Source organism: Leptonychotes weddellii, chromosome 8 (assembly GCF_054177405.1).
Source record: "Leptonychotes weddellii isolate Sample4059 chromosome 8, ASM5417740v2, whole genome shotgun sequence".
Lineage (NCBI taxonomy): Eukaryota > Metazoa > Chordata > Mammalia > Carnivora > Phocidae > Leptonychotes > Leptonychotes weddellii.
In genome coordinates this window covers 125,491,980-125,507,584 of record NC_138376.1, presented here as the reverse complement: position 1 = coordinate 125,507,584, position 15,605 = coordinate 125,491,980, and the positions used below count along the sequence as shown (strand labels likewise).

Genomic DNA, 15,605 nt, shown 5'->3' with positions numbered 1-15,605 from the left:
ATTCATCCAGGTGGATGTTCATAAATTCCTTTAAATACTCAATATTATGATGTTTAAAATGTAGATACACATTTGGAGACCATCATTTCATAAAATAGATTATTGTAGTAAATATTAAAGGGCATCAGTTTATTACTCCTGTTCTTCCAACTAAGCTTTATGATATGACATGATCTGAGTTTGGAAGACCAGAGACATTTAGACTTCACGAGCTTAGGTTGTAAATATCAAAGACAAATAAATGACCCTGAGAAGCCAAATTATTTAAAAACTGTGGCCCTACCCTCATCCCCACCAACAGTTACAAAGGGTGATGGAGAGTCTAGATTACCTCCCTTGTGAATCTATAATGAGTGCCTTACACACCTGCCCCCCTGACAATAATAAGCTACACCTCTCCCTCCCTGCTGGCATGGTAACACAAGGGTCTTAGAGGTGAGTTGGGATTTTCACAGTTGCTAAGTGGTAACAGAGCCACTGTTACCACAGTGCCACTGGAGATCACGTGTGGTGCCAGAACATGACTCCCACCCATCAATGATGAGGAGTCCCCATTTCACCAGATAATGAATGGAGACCTGGACTTCTGTTTCCACTGGCAATAATGAGGTGGTGATCCCCTTTTCCTGCAGGAATAGTGTCAGAAAAAGCCAGGTAAAGCAGAAGGTTTAAATAAGATCCAGTGTCTCATAACATACTGAGAAAATGCTCAGGTTTCAAAGGAAAACCATTAAGAATCAGGAAGATCTCAAACTCTTTGAGAAGACTATCAGTAGATGCTAATATTGAGATGACAAAGATGTTAGAATTTATCTGATATTTTAAACAGCCATGATAAAATGCTTCGATAAGCAATTACAAACATGCTTGAAATAAATGAAACAAATAAGTCTGAGAGAAGAAATAAAGGATATAAATAAGAATAAATGGAAATTATAGAATTGAAAAATACAACAACAAATAAAAAGCTCACTGGATGGGCTCAACAGAAGAATGGAGGGGATAGAGGAAAAAGTCAGTGAACTGGAAGACAGAACAGTAGAAATTGCACAATTTGAACAGAGAAAATAGACGAAAGAAGGCAGGAAGAAAAGGAAGAAAGGAAGGAAGGAAAGAAGAAAGAAAAAGGAAGGAAAGAGAGGAAGGAAGGAAGAAAGAAAAGAGCAAGTTACAGAAATATGTGGGTCTATAAAAGAGCATTTCAAAATTGTCATCAGAGTCCTGGAAGGAGAGGATAAAAGAAGGAGGAACTAAAAGTACTCAAAGAAATAATGGCTGAAAATATCCCAATTACTACAAGTAACTGCAAATTTAGGAAACTGAAGGAATCCAGAATTTTGACATAGTCAAAGCAATACACACATCATAACAAACTTCTAGAAACTAAAGACAGGGAAAAAAAAATCTTGAAAGCAGCTAGAGAAAATGTACAGGCATAACCCAGAGATGTTGCAGGTTCTGCTTCAGACCACCACAGTAAAGCTGATATGACAATAAAGTCAAATGGACTTTTTTGGTTTCCCACTGCATTTAAAGTTATCGTTTCACTATACTGTAGTCTATTAAGTGTGCAATAGCATTACGTCTAGAAAAACCCAATATACATACCTCAATTAAAAGAATACTTGATTGCTAAAAAATACTGTTATCTGAGCTTTCAGTAAGTCATAATCTTTTTGCTGGTAGAGGGTCTTGCCTCAGTGATGATAGCTGCTGACTCATCAGAGTGGTGGTTGCTGGAGCTTGGGGTGGCTGTGGCAATTTCTCAAAATCAGACACCAATGGAATCTTTGACAATGCCTCTGTAGCTTGTGATGCTGTTTGTTAGCATTTTATCCACAGAACTTCTTTCAGCTTTGGCCAGTGCTCTCAAACCCTGCCCCTGTTTTATCAACTAAACTTATGTCATATTGACAATCCTGTGTTGTCATTTCAACAATCTCCACACATCTTCACCAGGTAGATTCCATCCCATGAAACTGCTTTCTTTGCTCACTTGTAAGAAGCAACTCCTCATCCATAAGTGTCTGTAGTGAGATTGCAACAATTCAGTCCCATCTTCAGGCTCCAGGTCTAATTCTAGTTCTCTTGTGTTTCCACCACATCTGCATCTACTTCCTCCACTGAAGTCTTGAACCTTCAAATTGTAAAAAAAAATGCAATATCCATGAAGTGCAGTAAAGTGAAACAAATAAAATGATGTATGCCCGTACATCTTATGCAAAATGGAAAAGCAATTTCAATGGCAGTGGATTTCTCATCAGAATCCATGAAGGCTGGAAGAAAGTGGCACATTTTTCAAGTGCTGAAAGAAAAGAAGTGTCAATCTGGAAACCTATACCCAGAGAAAAGATCTTTCAGAAATGAAGAAGAAATTGATGTATTTTCAGATGGAAAAAAACCCTAAGATATATTGTCATCAAACTTCCCTAAAAGAATGGATCAAAGAATTTCTTTATCAAGAAGGGAAATGAAAAAGGAGGAACTTTGGAACATTAGAAAGGAAGAAAGAACACAATAAGCCAAAGTATGGCTGAATATACAGACTTTCCTTCTCTTGAGTTTTCTAAATTATGTTTGAGGGTTGTAATGATGTCTGATGTGGTTCTATGTGTCGGAAGAGGAAATATTTAAGACAAATATATTATAAATGGAGGTAAAGTGACATAAAGGGAGTAAGGTTTTTATACTTCACTTGAAGCTGTAAAACGTAACTTGTGTGGTAAATTATCACTGATATAGTAATAGCTAGAGCAACCACTAAAATAGCTAAGACTAAAGTATAAAATGGTGATGACTCTGAATGCTCATGAGGCTATGGAAATATTGGGTCACTCATATATTGCTGGGGGGAATAGAAAATGGTACAGTCACTCTGGAGGAGAGTCTGACAGTTTCTTAAATACTAAACATACACCTACCCTGCAACACAGTAGTCACAGTCTTGGTTATTTATCTCAGGAATGAAGACTTGTGGTCACACAAAGCCTAGGACATGAATGTTTATAGCAGCTTCATTCACATTAGAGAAAAACGGAAATAACCCTGATGTCCTTCAGTGGTAAATGAGTAAACCAACTCTGGTACATCCATATCCTACTCAACTGCAAAAAGGCACTAACAATTGATAATACACAACATTTTGCATGAATCTCAACGGAATTATGTGAAATGAAAAAAAGCCAATCCCAAAAAGGTCACATGCTGAATGATTCCATTTATATGACATTCTTGAAATGACAAAATTATAGAGATGGAGGACAGATGAGTGGAGGAGGGGATGGGAGCAGGAGGGAAGAGTATGCGGTAGTAAAAGGACAACAGGACGGCAGGAGGGACCCTTGTGGTGGATGTTCTGCGCCTTGACTGTATCAATGCTGATAGTACAATTGTGTTGTATTACAGTTTTGTAACATGTTACCTTTGAGAAACTAGGCAAAGGAAATCTAGGATCTCTCTGTGTTATTTCTTACAGCTACATTTGAACTTATAAATACCTTAAGATAAAATTTAATTAAAACAAAACAAACAGAAGTTCTACCATCTTCCACAGAGGAATAGAAATTATCTCTCCCTATAGAAAATAAATAAGCGTGTTATTTGCATCTATTTTAATGGGGCACTACTTCTTAATAAGTGATTTTCAATGTGAGAAACTAGTAAATAATTTAACTGATTCTTAGAGACATTTAAAGACTAATTCACACTAAAAGTATAAGGCCAATACAACATAATACTTGTAGAAGTATTAAGACATCTTTCTTGAATTCTTGAACAGAATCATTAGCACCTTATAGGCTTGAACGGACATGATTAGTATTTATTTGTAAAGCTCTTACCAAATATTAAGAGAAACAAAAATAAAGTTTTTAATAATGTGTACTCTAGCTATACACATTTTCCAAATGGATTTGAGAGTCATGCACTATAGTTTTAGGAAAAAAATGAGCATCTTATGTAACCATTGTGGTTATGATGGTTAGAGGAAACATTCACTTAGAAAAATTGCTCCTCTTTTATTGGTACTTTACTTTTATGTTATAGAAGGAATTTGGGGATGAAATAGTTTCATTTATAAACTAAATGTATTTAATTTTTTAACCTTCTCTCTTGAATGCGAGACAGAGGCTAGATTAAATTAGAACACAGAATGCACTTTAACCATGATTTTCTTTTGTTTTTATATAAAAGAAGAATTCTGCAAATGACAATATATATGGCCAAGATGTTTTATTTAAAATTCATTTTTTTCCCTCTGATTGTAAGACAAAAGGGAGCCAGTTTACATACCATTATACTCAGCAGTGATTTCTTTGTATGTAAAAGTACAGTTGTGTAAATGAGACCTGCAAACACTTCAGGAATAATGCAAACATTTTTTTCCAAAGGGTTGTCTTGCTAATGGAACGTTCTGCTGGCTTCATGCATTTAGGTAAATGTAGATCCCCTCTTGAGTTCCTTCAAAGTACTGGTGCATTATTATGGTGGCTGGTAAGTCCTGCAAACTGTTAGAATCTAGAATCAAAGGATGGTAATCTGTACAGAGCAAGGTCTCACTCCCAGAAGTCCCTTATTTAATCTGCTTCTGTCTGCTGTTTATATGTGTCATTTGGAAAAAATCTCTGAATTACTAATTTTTTGCATAATTCAGTACCCTCAGAAATGTTATTTTTCTGAGGAAGTCTTGACATTTGTGTGCCCCCGTGGACTTATAAAACGTCTTTGAGGATCGCCATGAATAAACACAGACTTGAAGAAAAAAAAAAGTTGAGATTCTTTTAGCTTGTAAGAGACTGAAGATAGAGTCTGTGGGTTTATTTAATAGGCTCATGCCTCTCAAAGATGTTTCCATTGTCCTTATTGTGCTCATTTTCCAAGATAGACGATATGTGAGGGAGTAAAACTCTGCAGCAAACCAATCCCCTAAATCTTAACATAGGATGCATTTTATTAGAGTATATAAGGGAAAAACCATGTCTCGTAGGAAACTTGACAAGTGGAAGAACAAGTACACAATGCGAAATTTTATTACTATTCACTGAAGTCCTCAATTCAAATCGTCTATTCTGTTGTCTCTGTTACTGGACTCAGATTCCATCATGCAGTTGACCCAGTTGTGTTTTAAGAATTTGATACAGTCATTATCCTTCAGCGAAGGAAGTATCATTTAGAAGAAATGAGAATTTGTGCCCATACCATTCACCTTAAAGCTTCCTTTTTTTTTAAAGATTTAATTTATTTTAGAGAGAGAGAGCTCCTGTGTGAGCCTGGGGGGGGAGGGGCAGAGGGATAGAGAGAATCTCAACCTGACTCCCCGCTGAGCGCAGAGCCTGACACAGGGCTCCATCCCAGCTCCCTGAGATTATGACCTGAGATGAAATCCAGGAGCCGGGTGCTCAACCCACTGAGCCGCCCAGGCACCCCTCACCTTAAAGCTTTTAAACCTAAAGTTTGCTCACCCAGATTCTACCTTTTCCTTCTTTGCTCTTGTCGTGTAATTGTAACAGGCCTGGGATTGTTATCAGAGAACAATGAAAAATTTTAAATGAAAAAGCTCTTTAAAACTTACATACCAAACTTACTTATTGACCGATAAACATGAGACTATGTATTCCTCATTTTCTCTTTGTGGGTGGACTTGAGCTACAGCTTTAATTAATTTATAGCTTAATATTGGTAAATATTTGCTCTGCTCCCTTTTATTTTCTTTAGGTATGAATTAAATGGGAGATCAAGTTAAATGTGTAATAAAATAATTTATTTTAGTTACACTTTCAGTGATGCCTATAAGACAGAGGAAACAACATTGAATGGGACCAGGAGAGTTTTACTTTCCTGTTTTAATATATTAATTTTTTCCCTCCAATTATTAGGTTTAATATTGATAAGAACACAATTCTCATAAACCACTTACCAGTAGAAGTGGAATTAAATGAAATTACCTTTGGGTAAGTGGGTGTGGCCATACAAGCCTTTCTGAGGCCATGAAGGATGTGCTAAGGCAGCATTCTTTGGCCATGAGCTAAAACAGAGGATACACAAACCCATTGGAATGGAAGCAAAACCTCAAGCTTTCCTGATTTGTGGTGCAAACTCATGATTATTAACTTGGTGTCCTATAACTAGTGTTATAGTCTCATTGATTTGTGGATTTTTAAAAGACAGCATTTTATGCATATGTGTCTTTACATAGACAAGCACACATTCTTTTGGGGAATGCAGTTCTTGGGAAGAAAATTGTAAATTTTGTGGGTGCATTTGTGTAATTGTATTTGAGGGTTTTATTCTGTCACTGGATTTTATTTTACCATCGAATGTTTCCTCCCCTGTTGTTGGATCTGGTCAGTTTGAATTCAGAAGTGCCACTCCTATGTCATTTAATATATAACCTAATTAATGGCAGAGAGCTGTGCTTTTTAAATTGATAGAGCATTCTGACATTAGAGGGAGAAGTGAGGAGTGTGAGAACCGACTGATGTCTATGTTTTGGAGTACATCACAAACTTTAGTTCAAATGCGTGGGCTTTTGAAAGCTCAGTACAAGTTTTGCCAAGGATAGTTTCTCTTCATTTTTACATCCTTAAATATTTCAAAGGGAAATGGATCTGTGTGTTTGCATTCCATTTATGCATAATTCATCAAAACATCGTTCTGAAAGGAGAGAAAATAAAAACAAAAACTTACTAAGATATTTCTATTGTTATTTAAAACTTGAACACTAAGAACTTTAGAACCGCAAAAGTAGATAATACCCATTGCCTTGGTTTACCTGTTTTGCCCCTCTGTTTATTCTCATTTTGAGCAGAATTGAGTTGCATGCTTGTCTATGGAAGTCTAAATGACTGATATATATATTACAGGAGAGTTTTATGGTATTGTCTCCAACACATGCTTATTGCCATATATAACAGAGAAGTTAAAATTTCAAGAATGTCAGATGCTGGATGAAGTCATTTACTTAGAATTCTACTTGACTTTCTAGTCCACCGTTCTAATGAAGTGGATATGAATCACTCTAAAGTCAGACTTTCTGGGATGGGCAAGTCTTTTTTTTTTTTTTTTTTAAGATTTTATTTATTTATTCATGAGAGACAGAGAGAGGCAGAGGGAGAAGCAGGCTCCCAAGGAGCAGAGAGCCCGATGCGGGACTCGATCCCAGGACCCTGGGATCATGACCTGAGCCGAAGGCAGACGCTTAACCATCTGAGCCACCCAGGCGCCCAATGGGCAAGTCTTTTAAATGTTTCCATCTCTATTTTTCTCATCTGTAAAATGGAAATAGTAATAGTGCCTGTATTTTTTTAGGGTTGTTTTGAGTTTTAAATGAAACGATACCTACAAAGGACTGATGAGTAAGCAAAATTTTAATTATTATTAATTTCATTTGATGAATAATTCTCAGAAGCAAAGAAAAACCTTTTATTTCCAGTGTGCAATCGATTCATCCTGAAATTTATTTTCTTTTAAATCTCTCCAAAAGAGAACAAGTTTACTCCATGCCAGATTTCCTATTTCATACTTGGGATAACCTCAGAATGTCAGACCTCAGTATGTCTTACTCGTGGGAGCTCCTTCGATTTAAGTCTTACGATAAATTTTTATCTTACAGCGTAACCTATTCTAATGGAGTTTACCTTTTTCTTTAGTGTGCTGAATATATCTGGACACACCATTTATTCTGGGAGCAATTTTACTAGAGTACTTACTATTCAAAATCTGTTTATTCAAGATTGCTCCTAAGAGTTTGTGAGTCACTCAAATTTAAAATAGAGGACAAGGGGGTTAGGAGGCACTCTAAAGAGAAAACACATTATATGGCCTACTTCAGTGACTCGTTTGTCACTTCTGTAATTTAAAAGCAGAATGGAAATGCTGAATTTACATAATCTATTATTTTGTAGTCCATTTAAAGGTAGTGGTATGGTTCCTGCTGATTAAATTAGTATCTTTTTGTGTTGGTATCTTTTTTGAGTGCTTTAAAAGGAAAAAGTTGGTTTCTCACATGTCAGTCTTCGTATATGCTTATATCATATAATGTTGTATATAATTGTTGATTTCATCTCAGTCTTTTACCTTTACCATGGTCTTAAAAATATATATATAAAATTGTATATCAATTATTCAATCCTATTCACTGCCAGTAAACAATTTTTAAAATAATCTGTTCCACTTACTGTAAAAGAGTATATGAGCTATTAAAAGACTAAATTAGTTAATGATAAAGTGGGAAATTCTTCTAATGATTGATTTCAATTTATTAAAAACACGCCATTGAAAGTTTAAAAAAATGTTTATAGTAAACAAGTATCAAGGAATATTATTGTTTGAAAATAGCAATAAATTCACTAATTACTTCTAAGGCTTGGTTTGACTGGAAAACACACCTCTAGATTTTGTATTAGACTTTGAAAAATACAGTAAGTTTGTTGAGAATCTTTGAGGGTTTGCTATTTGACTTGGTATTTTCAACTTTTGCTCGGGTGGAAAAATGTTGCAATGGTCTATCTTCTATTCAAAAGTATTGCATTGTCTTTAGTTTTTGTATTATTTTGGTTTTATTTATTATTTTTGACACAAGAGACTGATAGGAGGAATGCTAAGTATCAAACTACTTCTTTGAATATTTGAGTTCTATCTATAAATAGTATTTTTATAGATACTAGAAAAAGAAAAAAGAAAACAAGCACAAAAGACTGAAAACTGTTTCTACATCACATTCTGGCCTCTCATTAAATGTATCTATGTATTCATGATTTATATTTTCCTTATAATTTCCATGTCTCGCCCTCTCCAGCATCTTAATCACTACCCGCCCTGTACAAAGCAACGTCCTGGATTTTTTTCAGCAACACTAACAGGTTAAGTGCAGTGGTCTGCTGGTAAAATGGCTCTCCAGAATAAAAAGGTCTGGTGGTAGCTCTGGCGTTTCTGTCGTGTGAACCCTCCCACCCTGATCTTTTTCATAGTACTCACATGATAATGCTGAGTACAGAGTTGGGAAAGATGCTCCAAATCTGTTCTTAGGTGTAGGTATGGGCTGGTTCAGCCCAACACTGGGCTCCCTTGTCGTGTCTCTTTGTTCTTCCATCTTTGGACTTGTTGTTGCCCGTTTTAATCATAAGAAACCTTTGTTTACAAAACCTTTGTGTTTAGGATAGTTGTTATGCCTAGAAATTCTTTCTCCTTCTGTCTTCACTTCTATTTTATTTTACCTACATCTTGGACAAGCTCCTTTTGGCCATTTTTGAGCAGTGGAGAGGGCCTGAGACTCTGGAACTGACCTGATGCATGCTGGAAGAAGCCAGTGCCTGTCCCTTAGTGCGGTTTGCTCGTAACATGGCCATACTTCATCATAGGATCAGTGATATGGCTTCTGTAGTCACACAGTCAATATTATACCACTAGCTCTTCGTCACTAGTCTATATTTGAGCCAATTTTCTCGTTATGCATTTGTACAACTGATTTTTTTTAAAAATTCTATTCATTTAACACTCTTTCATTGAGAACCCATATGTGGCACCAATAAGACATGGACCCTGCTCACAACAACCTTACAACCTGGTGACAAACATACAAGTAGGTCACAGCGCATGGGCTGCAGGGCTGACCATGTGGCTTTGAATGCAGGCTGTCCTTTATTAGTTTTGCCAACTTTAGAGCCCTAGTTAACCTCTCTGTGGCTCAGTTTCTTCTCCTAAAATGAGAAAAAGACATCGCCTACCTGGGAGGGTCGTTATGAATATTAAATGAGTTTGTGCATGGAAAGGACTTACAAAGTGCTGGTCCCTTGCAAGCACTCTAGCCTGTCATCATTGTTATCACTGCTGGTAAAGTGCCCCTGGATGGACAGAACAGTTTTCTCTGCCTTGACCTGGCAGGGAAGGCGGCTAGGCTGTGGAGGATCAGAAGCTGAGACTTAAGAGATATCTAGACAAGTGTCCTATAGTAAAAAGGGAGAAAGACATTTTATGCAGAGATAATAAAGTATGAGAAGACACTAAGGTCTGAAATAGTTTAGAACTGCAGTTATGTGTTGTGACTAATTGCAATGGAAAAGGAAGAACAAGAAAGGCAGTATCATGATGAGGGTGGACTGGGGTCAAGTGCTAAGGTGCCTGGATCATAGTACTCAGAAGTTTAGGTATCTGATCCTTGTAACGAATGTCCCCTGACACTCATGTCTACAGCATGCACACCTGGTGCACAGTTGTGGGAGAACAATCGGAAACAGGACAGGTGGGCTCCTGCTCTCAGGGAGTATTCTTTAAAAAAAAAAAAAAAATCTATTTATTTTGAGAGAGAGAAAGAAAGAGCACATGAGCAGGGGCAGGGGCCAAAGGAGTGGGAGAGAGAATCTGAAGTAGATTCCCTACTGAGTGCAAAGCCTGACAAGGGGCTCGATCCCAGGATTCTGAGATCATGATCTGAGCCCAAATCAAGAGTCGGACATTTAACTGACTGAGCCACCCAGGCGCCCCTCAGGGAATGTTCTGTTTGGGGAATTATACCAACAGTTTGAATGGAGGGTGTGATATCGTGGGGGGAGTAATAAGAAGTGGGTGCCCAGGCACTTAGGAGAGCACTGCAGGATGAGAAGTGCTAATGTCTGAGCTCAGGCAGTGATAGCAAAGAAGGGCATGCAGGAAGGGCTCTGAGGAGAGACCCAGGATAGAATCTATAGGGTCAGTGAAGGGGTAGGGATGGCTGTTGTGTGTGACCACTAGGATGAAGGATGACCCCCTAACTGTAGGACTTCCGAATTCCTGGTTCATTGGTTTATAATGATCAAACAAATATGGATTGAGCTGTTAACGCATGACTTGTGATTCTTTCAGTGGTGGAGGAGACGGGCAAGGTCTCTGTTCTCATGGAGCTGACATCCCATGAGCAGTAAAAGGCAATTAAACATTTTTGTCAGGGCTTCATGAAGATGAACGGTGCGTGTTAAAAAGGACAGAGCAGAAAGATGTAAGGGACCTGGTACCTGATGGCATCATGGAGCCTGGGACCAACCCGGGACAGCTTTTATCTAGATGTCTTTTCACCTGTGAAAAAGAAATCCCAATTCGGTTATGCTTCTGGTGGCAGTGTTTTGCTACATGCAACCAAACTCAGTCCTAACTGCAAAACGAATGATAGTGGTCCATTTCAGATCATTGTAAGTGCTTAGAAGAACAGAAAACCAACCCAAGACGGGTGATACTACCTTATATTTAAGAAATTGAGGAAAGGCCTCTCTTTGGTGGTGATATTTGAGCTGAGACCTGAAGCAGTAGGCCCTGGGACTATCTGGAGGGGAGCATTCCAGAGGGAGGGAGCAGCTCGTGTCTCCACATGGAGTGGGAGTTCGTGAAGCATATTTTGGGGCCACAAAGAAGGTAACTGTGGTTGGAACTTAGTAGAGGCAAGGAGATTAGTTAGGAGGCTAACGTAGTTGTTTGGGGAGACAGTGGGACTCACCAAGAGGGCCAGCCGGGGAAATGGCCGCAGTGTACAGATTTATGATGTTTTAGAGGTTGTCTCAATAGGTCTTGCTGCTGAACTAACTGATATGAAAGAAAGGGAAGATGTAAGTATGACACGCAGATATTTGGCTTGAATACAGGTTCCATGTTGATACCACTAGGAAGAAGGCAGAGTGGAGGAAAAAGAGAGATGCCATTGGGGGAGGGAGTTTAAATAAATTTTATTTGAGGGGTTTAAGGTTTTAAATAAATTTTAAGTGGAGATATCTAAAGGGAGTTTGGTTATATGAGTCTTTTGAGGGGACAGAATAGAACAGAAATATAAATTTGAGACTCAATGTTCGACACTCAGTGTCAGAAAATAATACATAGTAAGACACATTCTTCAATTAAAGTTTATTTGAGAATATACACATATACTCCCAGTCCAGATGAAGTTAGATGTAGAATCTAGAGAAATGTAATAGAAATACATGGAAATTGTATTAGTGGCTTCAAATTTGATTAGTATTCTTGTTCTCTTGCCGTGCCTGACATTAGCAATATTGATTTCCTTTGCAAGTCAAATTTCCATTATAAGTCAAAGATGAATGAATGGTTTATATGTAAACCATTGTATCAAATTCAGAGGGGTTATGTATTTGTAATTGTTATTGTAAAGTACTTCAGGAATGCCAAAGAGTATGGGGATAATATAACAAATACCAGTATACCCACTATTCAGCCAAAGGAAAAAAAAAAGACAACTAACACTGAAACCCTGAATATACTTCTCTCTGGTTCTGTTCTCCTCTTTACTTCCCAAAGAGGTAACTTTTATCCTGAATTTTGGAATTTGCTATTGTCATCGGTGTTTTTAGTACCTTTTTTATGTATGCATTTATCATTCCATTAATTATATGGAATACTAGTAATTTGCATGTTTTTTAGCTTTAAATAAATGATAGTTATATTACAGGTCTCTTATGCAACCCAACTTTTTTATTTAGCCATATTTTGAGATTAATCCATATTACTGAGAATTAATGACTGTATAAATAAACATATAAAAAACAGGACTATAAGCTGAAACATTTTTAATGATTTTTTTCAAATATGAATCATATGTAATTATTTATGATATTGCTTATATCACTGAGTATGATATTGTATGTGTTCTCAAAAAAAGGTTTTTTGGTTCTTTGTTGTCTTATTTGGAATATATAATACTTTGCTAACTTGTGATTGGATTTGTTTTCTTGATCAGTATTATTGAGATTGAAGGTTAATCAGGTAAAATATGAGAAGTTCTGCTCTAAAATTAATTAGCAAAATCTTTTATGTTTCAATGCTTGCCAGATACCAATTTGATTTTATTTAGTCCTCTTTAGGGAATATGTTTGAGAAGGTAATGAAATTTTGGGTCCAAGTTCACTTGTTATCAGGGCATACTAGATACTCTAATGAAGGTCAAGAACTTTTAGATATGAAGTGTATTCACTGGGGTCTTTGAGGATCCTTTGTATAGAGTAAATCAAAGGCATTTGATGATTTTCTTATGTCTGATGTTGGTATCGTCATTTAATTTACTTGGTCAGTGTTTCCATATTTTATTATTTCACAGCTAATGCCATGTATCTGGGTCTGTTACTGGTTATGTGCATTCATGAGCAGCCTTTTCCACCGACAGCAAGACAATCTGGTAGAAGAGGAAAAAGATAACGTATCTGGCACTGGCTCTTAGATCTATCATCTGTTTATCTTGGATGGCAAGCAAGTTAGTTAATGTCCCTATAGCTTAGTTTCTTTACTTGAGAAGACAGGGATGAGAGTATTAACCTTGCAGTTCTTGTGAGGGTTAAACAAAATAAGGTTTGCAAAGCATCTCACACAGTGCCTGGCACAAGGCAGGCGCTCGAACACTTCTTTCTTCCTAATATATAGTTCATCATTAATCACACACTGTATATAAAGAATTTGCCAAGTGAGTATCCTTTCTAAGTTACTAACAATTGCCAGCAGGTATATTAAGCAGATTCTCTCTGACCGTCAGTTTAGGTTGTAAGAACGCCAGTGGTAGGTTCTGGCTTGTGAGCATGTCCTCTCAGGGAGAAGGGTGGGAGGGGTTCCAGTTTTTATTAGGACCCAAGTAGTGGATTTGATCCCACTTTTAACTTGAGCTCAATCACGTCATTTGGCTTCGGTTTGCAGTGCTTGTTTTTCAAATTTTATAACAGGAAAGAAGAGTATATAGGTAGAGGATTAAATCTGATTAGCCCTAGAATTTCAGCCATCTCATCTGTCCAGCTCTAGAAAAGTGCTCAACAGTTAAAACTGTTGAAGTATCCCCCTTTTCTTTTACTTATCTCTTAGTGGGTGTTCATTTTGCTTACACTTTTCATGACTCAAAACTACAGAGGTTTATTCTGCTTTATGTTCCCTAAATTTTAATATAGTTTCTTTGTATGTTTTCTTTTAAAAATAATAAGGATACCATTTTTTTCCCAAAATATTTGCTATAGCCTCTCTTTATCAGAATCTCCTGGAATTGAGGTGGGGAAGTTTGTTGAAAATGCAGTTTTTTGAGACTTGCAGGGCCTGTGTGGCCCTCCCAAAAGCTACATGAATCTCTGGCAGTTTCCCTTAACTGGCTGCCCAGGAGACTTTCTGGGCCACAGGTACATGCTCAGTTTGGGACCTGTGGGTCTAGATTTTACAGCTCGCAGCCATTCTATCTACGGGGCGGTCTCTCAGCAGCACAACTTTTTTTTTTTTTTTAAAGATTTTTTATTTATTTATTTGAGAGAGAGAGAGAATGAGAGAGAGCACATGAGAGGGGTTAGGGTCAGAGGGAGAAGCAGTCTCCCCGCCAAGCAGGGAGCCCGATGCGGGACTTGATCCAGGGATTCCAGGATCATGACCTGAGCCGAAGGCAGTCGCTTAACCAACTGAGCCACCCAGCCACCCTCAGCAGCACAACTTTTGACTAATAAAAGATAAGGGATTCAGTGTGATTTAAATTTATGCCTAAAATTTTGACCGCACACTGTGGTATTTTAACTGTAATGCTTCCTACTCTAATTTCCTAAAAAATTCCAAAATTAGGAGAGCAATAAGCAGTTATTTCTTATTGTGCAAAATAGCCATTTCTCTCTCTCCCTTTCTGTCTCTCTCTCTCATAGAGTTCCTAGTTGTCTGCATAAGGAGTTTGAAAATGACAAAAGCATGAAAATGAAAATCTAAACTTATCACCTCATCTTCCAAAGGTGGTCTGTCACACGCTGGGACGCTGGGCAGGGTCCTGTAGGTGTGGAGTTGTTCCAAGGCTAAGAGCCAGGCTTGGGGGCCCGACGGCCTGACCCTGCCACGTGCTGGCTTTGCAGCTGGGGAATTTGCTTGACCTTCCTGTGCCTCTGTTCCCTTGTCTTTAAAATGAGAATAATAACTGTGGTATCATTGTACATTTGTTTATCCTCGCAACCTCATTGTATTTTTGTAAAGACTGAGCAAGTACGTATAAAATGCTTCAGTTCCTAGTACGTAGTAAGTGCTCAATTTTAGCTGTTAGTAATTTAATTTTTAATTTATTTTGGTTATTATAAATAATGCTGCTTTGGCTATCTGTGCACTAGTTTTTACATGGACATATATTGTAATTTGCCTTTGGGGTATACCCGGGAGCAGAATTACTGGGTCACGTGGGGACATATGATAACATACGTTTGACTGCTCGAGGAACTGCCAGACTATATTCCAAATGCCTGTTGGTATTTCAATTTATTTTGTTTCATATTAATAATCAAGAGATGACAGAGCACTGAGAAGTCTACTATTAAGGGGATGATATAGAAAATATAATTGTCACTTTCATACTTCGGGTTTGGGCTACCTGGTATGTGAATACTAACTCTTACTTAATTTCTAAATCGAAGATCTGTACACACTTTCATAAATGGAGCTGGAAATGAAAAGCCATAAAAGTAAAAGGCATAATCTGGTGGGAATGCTGTTAGCATCAGGGCACACTGCAGTTCCCTGGTATGTTCCATTCGAGGGTGCTTTCATTCCAGACAGCACCATCTGGCCCCAAGTGTTCAGCAACTTGTGCCTTTAAATGCAAGCCTGCGGTCATTAAAGTGGGTCATACACATTTTGAATTG

General features: G+C 37.5%; 1 protein-coding gene across 1 annotated transcript in view; it reads left to right on the top strand.

Moving 5' to 3' along the window:
- Window positions 1-15,605, top strand: part of PRKN (parkin RBR E3 ubiquitin protein ligase) — a 1,144,848-nt gene that overhangs the window by 234,106 nt on the left and 895,137 nt on the right. The window contains exons 3-4 of the mRNA XM_081829384.1: window positions 633-654; window positions 5,874-5,948. Of these exons, the coding sequence (XP_081685510.1) occupies window positions 633-654; window positions 5,874-5,948 (97 nt within the window). The remainder of the gene's footprint in view (window positions 1-632; window positions 655-5,873; window positions 5,949-15,605) is intronic.